General features: G+C 32.4%; 2 protein-coding genes across 2 annotated transcripts; both read left to right on the top strand.

The window, feature by feature from the left end:
* The first annotated feature begins 2007 nt into the window (after positions 1-2007).
* On the top strand, positions 2008-2880 carry LOC115717560 (uncharacterized). Its single transcript, XM_030646545.2, has one exon. It carries the CDS (start codon positions 2008-2010, stop codon positions 2878-2880), a length of 873 nt encoding a protein of 290 aa, XP_030502405.2.
* A 769-nt stretch (positions 2881-3649) lies between these two features.
* Positions 3650-9100, top strand: LOC115716956 (uncharacterized). The gene is made up of 7 exons (XM_061115403.1): positions 3650-4899; positions 5216-5371; positions 7192-7757; positions 7862-8054; positions 8225-8289; positions 8374-8584; positions 8720-9100. Exons 2-7 carry the CDS (start codon positions 5258-5260, stop codon positions 9080-9082), a joined length of 1512 nt encoding a protein of 503 aa, XP_060971386.1. The 5' UTR covers positions 3650-4899; positions 5216-5257; the 3' UTR covers positions 9083-9100.
* Positions 9101-11734: the final 2634 nt, after the last annotated feature.

Below are 11734 nucleotides of genomic sequence, written 5' to 3'. Positions count from 1 at the left end.
TTACTTTGAACTTTTAGCTCAACAAGAGATCTATTGGAAAACAGAGGTCGAAGCAATTTTGCTTACACAACGGGAACAAAAATAACAAATACTTTCATGCCACTGCTAGTGCCAGAAAAGGGAACAATCAAATCTTGCACTTAAAAATTTCTGATGGAGCTTGGACCAATTGGGGAAACGGTCTTGACCAGGTTATCACCTCTTACTTTTCAGATTTATTTACTGCTAATTGTTCCTTGCAAAATACTGTTGCCACTGATGTCAGATGCTCTATAACCATTGCTCAAAACGAAGAGCGTTTGAAACCAGTTGCCGAAGAAGAAATTAAAACTGCCCTATTCTAGATGCATCCACACAAAGCACCTCGCCTTGATGGTATGGGTTCGGGATTTTTTCAAAAACATTGGGACATTGTGAGAGTAGATTTGGTTAAGCTTGTTACTGATTTCTCTGGTACCGACTGTTTTCTGCGGGAGTTAAATGAAACATACCTGGTTTTGATCCCTAAGAAGAAGAATTTAACCTCCATGGGTGATCTACGACCAATTGCTCTTTGTAATGTTACTTATAAGGTTCTTTCAAAAGTTCTTGCTAACCGTATGAGAAGCCTTATAGACCTTGTTATTTCTGACACCCAAAGCGCTTTCATTCCTGGACGTCTCATTTCAGATAATGTTATGGTGGCGTTTGAAGTGGTGCATTATCTTAAGAGGAAGACTAAAGGCAAAAAAGGTTTTATGGCTCTCAAGCTAGATATGAGTAAGGCCTATGACCGTGTGGAGTGGGATTATCTTAGGCTCGTTATGGCTCGTATGGGTTTCGCTGAGAGGTGGATTAATCTAATTATAGCATGTGTCTTTTCGGTCAGTTATACTATTATTCATGGACGCCATACTATGGGTCCAATCATTCCTTCGAGAGGTATTCGGCAGGGTGACCCTCTTTCGACATATCTTTTCATCATTTGTGCCGAAGGTCTTTCTTCACTTATCAAGAAGTTTGAATCTCAACGAATTTTACAAGGATGCAAGGTGGCTCATGGGGCACGACCTATCACTCATATGTTCTTCGGAGAAGATAGCTATTTGATTTGTCAATCTAGTACTAGTGCTGCCGGCAGTGTCTCAAACTTACTCAATTAATTTGAAACTACATCTAGACAAAAGGTGAACTTTTCTAAGTCTAATGTGTTCTTCAGTCCTAATACGTGTCCTACAACCCGTGTCCATATTTGTGATATTTCCATATGCTTGAAGCCTTTGAAGGAAGCCTCTATCTCGGTCTTCCAAACGTTATTGGGAGAAACAAAAATGTTGTACTAGGATTTCTAAAGACTAAGGTAATTGTAAGAATTAATAGTTGGGATGGAGAACTTCTTTCTCGTGCCGGCAAAGAAATTCTCTTGAAAACTGTTGTTCAATCGTTCCCCACATATGCTATGAGTGTTTTCCTCCTTCCACTTGGTACATGTAATGAAATTGAAAAACTTATGGCCCGGTTTTGGTGATCTTCTAGTAAAGGGAAAGGTATTATTTGGAGGTCTTGGGATCGTATGGCTGCTCATAAATACGATGGTGGCATGAGTTTTCAGCACTTGCATGATTTCAACATTGCCATGCTCGCTAAACAAGGTTGGCGTCTACTTTGCAATCCAGATACTCTTGTTGAAAAGTCTATAAAGCTAGATACTTTCCCCACTCTGATTTCTTGTCAGCGGAGCTAGGAAGTAACCCAAGCTTTGTTTGGAGAGGTATTTCGACTACCCAATCTCTACTCCGTTCGGGTGTCAGAAGAATAATCGGATCAGGGGACACAGTAAGCATACTAAACCACCCGTGGCTACATGTACAGGATAACCCATATTTTCAATAATACACCCTGGTTTAATGAACCAACATGTTAGCTCCCTTTTTCATGTGCATAGCCGCTCTTGGGACTATGACCTTGTACGAGATATGTTCAATAATTGAGATGCCAATATTATTTTGGGCATCCTACTAAGCTCAAATGTCTCCATTAATACATGGTCTTGGGTGGGGGAAAGAACGGGCGAGTTCTCGGTCAAAAGTGCTTATAACATGCTCCAACAACAAAAGCGCACCGAAGAGATGGTTGCAAACTCAGACTTCTGGCGGCAACTATGGCAATAAGGTTCCCCCGAAAGTCAAAAACTTTTTGTGGAGAGCCGTTACAGGTACATTACCAACTTGTGTCCAAGTAGTGATCAAGCATGTCGATATTTCAGTCACTTACCCTGTTTGTAATCTACAACTTGAAACCATCAGCCATGCCCTCATCTCTTGCCCGTTTGCATTTGATTGCTGGAGCCAATGTGCAACTCCAGTAGTTTTTGATCCTGGCGGTTCTTTCGGCAATTGGTTGGAGACCATCTTTAAGCAAGCTGAAGCTGATATGATTTGTCTTATTGCCATGTATAGCTGGGCAATCTGGAAGGCTAGGAACAAGGTTGTTTGGAAAAAGAAACACTCCTCTGTTAATGACGTGCTTACTTCTGCACAAGTAGCTCTTGATCACTCGAATAAAGCTCAGGATAAAATTTTGTTATCATCAATTTGTCAGGAAAGCATCGGTGATGGCACTGAGTCATGGACTAGACCCGCTGAAAACACAATTAAGATTAATGTAGATGCAACACTCTTTGATAGCGACAATAAGTATGGTTTCAGAATTGTTGCCCGAAACCATCTTGGTCACCTTGTTGCAGCATGGGCGAGTTGCCATGGCGGAAGATATGCAGCTGAAGTCATTGAAGCCATGGTGATTAAAGAAGCTCTCAGTTGGGTGAAGACCAATAATTGGCAACATGTTCAAATTGAGACGGACAGTCTTGTTTCAGTACAAGCTATGAGAAGCAACTAAGCAATGAGGTCCACTTTCGGCCTTTTAATCAAAGACTGCCAACTTTTGTTATCTACCCTCCCAAATGTTAAATTTTTTATTAGACGATCAACAAATCGAGTAGCACATTATGTTGCTAGACATTCTCGGTATCAATCTGATAATAGAATTTTTGATATTTCTATTTCTGGTGAACTCTTACATCTTTTGTATTTAGAATGCTAAATTATTCAATGAATTTGATATTTCATCTAAAAAAATATTTTAATTTAGGAATTATTTTATAACAAATCAGCATTAAAATATTTGATGAGGTACCTAATATTTTATGGAAAGTATAGTAAATTTTTAGGTAATTAAATAATTACAAAAATATCTTCAATCAATTATATCTATCTTTATATATAATAATTAGCTCGATACTAAACTGAAAAGGAAATAAAACATAGAATAATATTGAAAATACTCCTTTTAATTAAATATACTCGACTTGTATTTTATACTGCTGCATATTTACAACTTTTATATGCAAGGAAAGGGAGAAAGAAAGCAATATAATTGGTTCGTACAGTAACAAAAAAATATTATCTAAGGTCTACACACATTCATCTGATCACAGCTAATGATTTTTTCAATCAACTTTCAATTTTACTGATTATTCAAAATCCTTAATTTTAACAAAAGATGCAAAATCAGATTTGAAAGGTATAAATTTTCCAAAATGTTTATGGTGATACTGATACCATATAATTAGATTTGAAGTTGTAAGATGCTCAAGGACTCTGGATCGGCGGAACAATTGGGATATAAATTAGTACGGACAAAAGGATGGTCTTTTGGACATCTTATTATATCTCAACATTGAGAATTGGTCATATATGGTTCTTTCTTGTCATTTTGAGCCAGGAGGGTTGAACTTTAAAGACTTAAAATTTACTCAAAAAGCAAAATAAAATAAACTGTCAAGTTGTCGTGAAAAGCTCCATGCATTGAAGAAAGAGACTACTGGTTGATATATATTATATAAGACTAATATATTGTAAGCGCGTACGTATATCCAAGAGCTATTACTAGTAAAAATTAAAAGCTGGAAAAGACCATAATGCTAAAATAATTATTGGAAGCCTTAATTACCTTTCAGTGTTGCACTACTTATTTATATGTGTACATGTATATACCGACTTGTAAATATATATAAACTATATAATAGGATTTTATGTTGTGTTTTGGTGTAATTAAATTCATAAAAAATATATAATAAATGCACAAAAATATTTGTCAAGATTAACATAATTATGATGAATGATAATTTTTTTTTTATTTTTTTAATCAAATACAATAAATATATATATCTATTCGACTCATATATTTGTGCATTAATTTTAGTTACATTTTAATATATTTTTTTGTATGTTGTATACATTGACTGTTATGTAGTTAACACATATTTAAACTATAATATACATGATAATATTTAGGTTCCTAAGCGTACTTGACGGGCCTCTAAAGTAAACACATTTCTAAATCCTTAAGTTATGTTCATGATCTCCAATATAGTTTAATAATATATAACTCAATTGACTTACATAGGAGGAAACAAAAATTAACACTCAAATTAAACCTCCCCAAGTCGTGTACGTCGGCCTTATTATTAATTCAAACTCTAATGTTTCTCTCCTAGATTACATTCTTGAGCGTATATAGCCCTGATATATTCCAACATTTTTGTCTACCTTTCATTTTGCTTTCTTAAAGCTAATATGTACCTCTTCTAGTTCACTCAGGCTTTTTTCTTTTTTGGCCTTTATATAGTCAGTAGTTTCTCTCCAAACAGTATTCTTATATAGTTCATATAATTGGTAAGCATATAGTTTAGGTAGTTGACTTTTTCTACTCAACGAAAACCATGTCAAACTACTTAAATCACTCATATATGTCAAGCTTTTGTAAATTGAGCTGCAGAGATTAAAGTTACATGGGCTTTGCAAACAGTGCTAATCGACCAACATTAAAGCAGAAGCACACACAAGTATTATACAAGTAAGTAGATTAGATTATATATTAATATATATTTGTGTACATGTACTACACTGCGCTTTATCGTTATAAACACAATAACATGGAAAACGGTATACAGTCATGCAGTACACACATATATTATAGATATATAATAAATTGTTATTTAAAAATAATCATTCTGAGATGAGTTATGCATACTTACTCCTCGAAAAGTTCTATATATAAGTAATTATAAGCATGACATGCATGCCAATTTTTATTATGGCTACGTACGTAATAATATTTAACATTTTATATATATATAACTCGTTTCTAACAGACCAAAAATTTATTCCAGGCGGATAAGTAATTAAGAATTAAATAAGGAGAAGAAATTAAAATGAGGAGTTGGCAGGCATATATGAAGTCTTCGGCACTATGTGCTTCTTTAATTCTCTTCCTGATCTTCCTTTTAGTTAGTACGTTTGTTCCGATTCGATTCTCCAACACCACTGTAAGAACTGATCTACTATATATATACATTCCTTAATCGTTATATTATATGAATAATAATAATAATATAAATTTTTTATTTTACGATTATTTTGTTCGCCTGTCGTCCATGTAAAACGTTTAGAGAATTGCTAAAAAGTCTTTCCCGGCACATGAAAATATACAAGTTTCGAGCACTTGTGTTGAAAAGTCTTTCTCGATCTACGTTCATGGCGTCTACGGTCTACTAGATCATAATATTATTTTTTTTCTTTTTGCAATTAATACAACTTTTAGACATTTTAATAGGCAATAATTCGTACTCGTAATAAAACATGCAGTATATTGTGGTTTAAATTAAACGTCAAGTCTTGCTACAAAAATAATAAATAAAGAAATAAACGTTAATAACTTATAGCATATATCACATTTTTTATTTTTATTTTTTGTCATAAAGCAAACTACACCCTTTTTCATTTAATTTATATATATATATATAAAATGATAAATTTTGTAAATCCATTTTCAGTAACAAGAATTTTTTTTTATTATAATGAATTATTCTTTAATTTGCAATTTTATTATTTTCAGTAATTAATTAATTAATGCCTTTTTTTATTAGGGTAAATAAGTAGCCTATTTGTATACACTAAACTTTTTTATGTATATATAGATAGTGTTATATGTTTTTATGAAGCATATATTATGAATAACAAGAAATAAATAAGTTAAAATATGAGGGGTCCTATTTAAAAATAATATATGGGTTGATCGATGATAACAAAATCACATATATATGTATAAATATTTTAATATAAAAACTAAAAATGTATTTATCACTATTACACTAATTTTAATTACTGGAATGCATTGGAGGACCTACGTACTAAAGTCAAGAGGGGACAATATAATTGCCTCCTCAAATCTAATGATTGTTTTGCAATTTAATTTTTTTATTAATGTCTTACACATATGTCTTAATTAGTTTGTAAAAAATAGTTATTTTAAAATAAATATAGATTTGTCCTTACTATACATACATACCCTCTAATTTCTTTGGGTTAATTAGTAATTTTTTTCCCTAAACTTTGACATGTACCAAATCGTGCCCCCTGAACTTTTTTGGCTGTTAAAAATTCTTTCTGAACTTTTGAGATTTTTAAATTTAAGAAATTTTGTCTAATTTCATTCAATTTTACTGTTTCAGTGATTGTTTATGTACTAAACCATACTCCTCAGACTTTGATATTTAGCATATCATGCCTCTCAAACTTTGATATAAACTAAATCATGCCCCTTGAACTTTCATCCATGTTAGAATTTTTTTACTAAAATTAGACAAAATTCCTTAAATCTAATAATCTCAATAGTTCAGGGAAATTTTTAACCGCCAAAAAAGTTCAGGGTGCATGATTTAGTACATGTCAAAGTTCGGGGGAAAAAATTACTAATTAGCCATTTCTTTTTACATCTTTTTCTTCAGTCCTCTCGCAAATTAAAAGTGAAAAAAATTATATTTTGCATTATATCTTTTAAAAAAAATGTTAATATACATGTTAAAAGTTGTTTACATATATGCAAAAGCTCTTTAAAAACATGTGAAAGTTGCTTACAAACTTGTAATCCCTATTTTTGTAAACAAAGTTGGTATTTTTGTATATAAATTGGTATTTTTGTAAATAAAATTGGTATTTTTGTAATCACCATTAGTATGATTACCATTTCTCTAATCTATATACTATTTTACTATTTTGAACGAAGTCAGTGTTCAAAACCTTCAAATGCAATTATATTTAGGCTTACCTTGATTTTTCTTGTGTCATTACATTTTGATCATGTCAGGATCTTCTAAATGCTATTAAGTCCCACAAATACACTCAAAAGAACCCCAAAACACCTCGTCCGAAAATTGAAATCCCACTCAACTGCTCTGCTTACAATCTTACAATAAGAACTTGCCCTTCAAACTATCCCGCCACTTACAACCCTGAAGAAGATCTCGACCGTCCATCGTCTGCCACGTGTCCAGAATTCTTTCGATGGATTCACGAAGATCTGAGGCCCTGGGCCCAGACAGGTATCTCAAGGGAAATGGTAGAGAAAGCAAAGAATATGGGATTGGCCAACTTTAGATTGGTGATACTAAAAGGCAAGGTTTACCTAGAGACCTATAGAAAGTCGTTTCAGACCAGAGATATTTTTACGATATGGGGTATCCTACAGTTGCTACGGAAGTACCCAGGTAAAATTCCTGACTTGGACCTCATGTTCAATTGTGGGGACCCACCAGTTGTTATGTCAAGAGCATTTATTGGGCCCAATGCCACGTCAATACCTCCAGTTTTTAATTACTGCAAAGATAAAAATACACTTGATATTATCTTCCCTGATTGGTCTTTTTGGGGTTGGTAAGATATATCTCTACTTTTTTTTTCCTTTTATTTTCACCTTATAATTCTTTAATTATATATATATGTATAGATATTTTGGTCTTATATCCTTGTTTGTGTAGGCCTGAGGTAAACATAAGGCCATGGATACCATTATTGAAGCAGATAAAAGAAGGTAACAATAAGAAGAAATGGGAAGACAAAGAACCTTATGCTTATTGGAAAGGAAATCCCAAAGTTGCTGCCACAAGAAAAGATCTTCTTAAATGTAATGTCTCTCCTAAACAAGACTGGAATGCTCGTCTTTATGTCCAGGTGGTGAGCAATATTTTTGTAATTTTTTTGTTATTTTATTGCATGATTTTAATTGTTATTAATTTTAGTTACTTAAGTCGATGATCATGAACAATAAAAGAAGAATTGAATATTACTAGTTCATTCATGCATGTCTATACTATATATATTAATAAGTTCTATTATTATAGGACTGGAAACGAGAACAAAGACAAGGGTATAGACAATCAAATTTGGCAGACCAATGCACTCATAAGTACATCCATCTCAATTTTTATTGCTCTGATTAATTTCATTTTATTATCTATTCAAATAATTTATGTACTTGTACTAATTTCAGGTACAAGATTTACATAGAAGGAGCTGCTTGGTCTGTTAGTGAGAAATACATTCTTGCATGTGACTCTGTTCCATTAATAGTGAAGCCACGTTTCTTTGATTTCTTCAGTCGAGGTTTGATACCATTGCACCATTATTGGCCCATAAAGGATAACGATAAATGTCGATCCATTAAGTTTGCTGTTGATTGGGCTAACTCTCACCAGAAAGAGGTAAATCTCATAATTCTTGCATAATTTTCCTTAAAATATAAGCTCAAATTAATTTATTTTTTTAGGTGTTTGATCAAAATCAATAATCTACTATGAGATATTTTTTTTTCTTATTATTGTGTTTAATTATTATAGGCACAAGAAATGGGAAAGAGAACAAGTGGATTTATCCAAAAGGAATTAAAAATGGACAATGTATACGATTACATGTTTCATGCTCTAAATGAATATGCCAAGCTCTTACAATATGAGCCAACAATACCTGAAAAAGCTATTGAAATATGTTCAGAGTCTATGGCTTGCACAGCTACAGGACGAAATAAGGACTTCATGATTGAATCAATGGTGAATAGTTCTGCGGATAGTGCCCCGTGTACCATGGCTCCTTCCTATGATCCTTCGTCTTTATATTCACTTCTTCGGAAAAATGCTAATATTATTGAAAAAGTGAGCTCCTGGGAGAAACAATATTGGGAGAATCAAACTAGAAAGCCATAGAAAATTTCCCATTTATATATATATATATATATATATATATATATATATATATATGTTAAACTTCATAAGGAATTACGCATATATAAAGCAACTAAATTATTTTGTTCGTGTATGAGTATATACATTTTGTTTTTTAGTTTTTGGAGCTCATTTAATTGTAATAATTGATTCAGACTCTTTTACTAAATGATATATCTAAATTTTTGGTTCGATGTATTATAAACTTCAATTTCTTAATTAATGACAATAATTTCAATGATGATAGTGTGTTTCTATTGAAGCTACCTAGAGAGAAACTCCCACTCTATCCTTTAAAATACATTACTAAAATTCTACTTTTTTTTTTATTTTACATCAAACTTTTGTTGGAAAAATTAATAATATACCCAAGATCTATTTGTATATAACATAGAACACAATAGTAATATATAATAATTAGGTATGTGTACCTGATTGATCCATAGCAATTATCTTTGTTTGATCCACAGCAGTTACTCCAATTTGATAGTGCAATACTATCAACTAAGTCTTCCTCCCTAGATCTCTAAATCAGAAGCAGTTTATTTATCTGATTATCAAAAGGTATACAATTGTGATGAGACAATATGTATTTATAGAGTTAGGGAGGGGACTTAGCTACAAAACCCTAGTTGGACTGGGCCTGCTCATCAAAGGCTTCAGTTAACTAGAAAAGCCCACACTTCTGCTTCACCTAGACTTTACACACAGATGCTAAGCCCATTAACAATTGATCACCAACAACATGGGCTAACACAGCAAAGAACTATCCAATCAACCCAAGTTTTAATAAAACTAATAAAACTTAATGTAAGCCCAAATAAAAAGTCTAACATCCTCCCACTTGGGCTACATTAATTTTAATACATATATATTATATATCAAAATAATTTTGTTTGAAAACGACTCATGGGTTGAACAACAGGAAAACATTTGTGGCCACTTTAAAAAATGATAGTTCTCTGATAGCATCTCAACATACCGGTCCAATTTAACCTTTGGTAATGAACTATGACAATCATATTGTTTTTAACTCAACAAAAGACATTCATAATCACAAATACCAAAGTATTAAATCGACATGGTCAATAAGTCTAGTAGTGTGGTAAGGAATTATGTTCAACATGTGATCAATTTAAAATAACATAATATCCTTATCAGTCCTCAATTTCACTGATACCGTGATGCTTAATAAATAAGCCAGTGAAATTAAACATACACTACTTAATAAATAAGTAAGTGTCACTAAACTTGCTTAAAACATTAAGCCAACAAAATATCATTGTCATTTAGTAAATATACTTAAAATACAATGATCACAACAAGATATGAACTACATGCTTTCAATTCAATTATTCTCGAGAATATAACAAAGCCTAACTGAAAGCATAAACATCCAATAATCAAAAAAGTATTGGCCCACAAAGTAGTTCATAACATCAACAAGTAAATTACATATAAATGTAATCTCAAAAGATAAAATAAGAAACTCCCACTAACCCAAAGGAACAAAAGATTATAAAATGCTCATATGAACAACATGTAATCAAACAATATGGCACTTAATCCTTTGGTTAGAGGATCTGCTAACATCAACTTGGTCTTTCAATATTCTATCACAATGTCTCCTTTCTTAACCAAGTCTTTAATTGTGAGATACTTTATTTCCTTATATTTAGAAGCACTACTAATCTCATTATTCTTTGAAAAGAAAACAACAATATTATTATCACAATAGATTAGTATAGGAGAGGAAATAGAATCAACTAGTCGTATCTCTAAAATCAAATTCTTTAACCATAAAGCTTGCAAAGATGCCCCATAACATACGACAAACTCAGCATACATAGTAGATGATACGATTAAAGTCTATTTAACACTTTTTCAAGAAATAGCAGCACCAACAAAAGTGAAAATATAGCCAGAAGTTGACTTTAAATCATCTACATAACCACCAAAATCTGAATCTGAATAACCAACAACTTAAAGATTGTTGACATCCTTATACACAAGCATAAAACTCTTCGTTCTATGCAAATATCTCAAAACTTTCTTGGCTGCAACCCAATGATCATGGCCAGGATCAGATAAATATCTCCTAAGAACATCGACCATGAAAGCAATATCAGGTCTAGTGCAAACCTAAGCATACATCAAACTCCCTACTGCACTTGCATATGGGATATTCTTCATTGCTTCTCTTTTTAAGTCGTTCTTAGGACAATGTTGCTTAGTAAATTTGTCCCTTTCAAAATAGGAACGAAACCAGCTTTACACAAATCCATGTTGAACCTTTTGAGCACAGGATTATTGTAAGCTTCTTGAGGTAAGCCAAGAAATTTTCAATTCTTATCATGATAAATCTCAATCTCCAAAACTAAAGATGCCTCTCCAAGATCTTTCATATCAAAATTGGTAGACAGAAAACTTTTGGTCTCATTTAGTAATGACAAATCACTGCTGGCAAGTAAAATATCATCTACATAAAGAACAAGAAAAAATATGATGACTCCCACTGATCTTCATATAAATACACTAGTCAAACTTGTTCTCGATGAAACCCAACAGTGTCACAACCTTATCAAACTTCAAGTACTACTGGTGAGATGCCTGTTTGAGACCATAAATGGATCA

The sequence above is a fragment of the Cannabis sativa genome, chromosome 5 (genome assembly GCF_029168945.1).
Source record: "Cannabis sativa cultivar Pink pepper isolate KNU-18-1 chromosome 5, ASM2916894v1, whole genome shotgun sequence".
In the NCBI taxonomy this organism is placed as follows: Eukaryota; Viridiplantae; Streptophyta; class Magnoliopsida; order Rosales; family Cannabaceae; genus Cannabis; species Cannabis sativa.
This window is presented reverse-complemented; position numbering and strand designations above follow the sequence as displayed.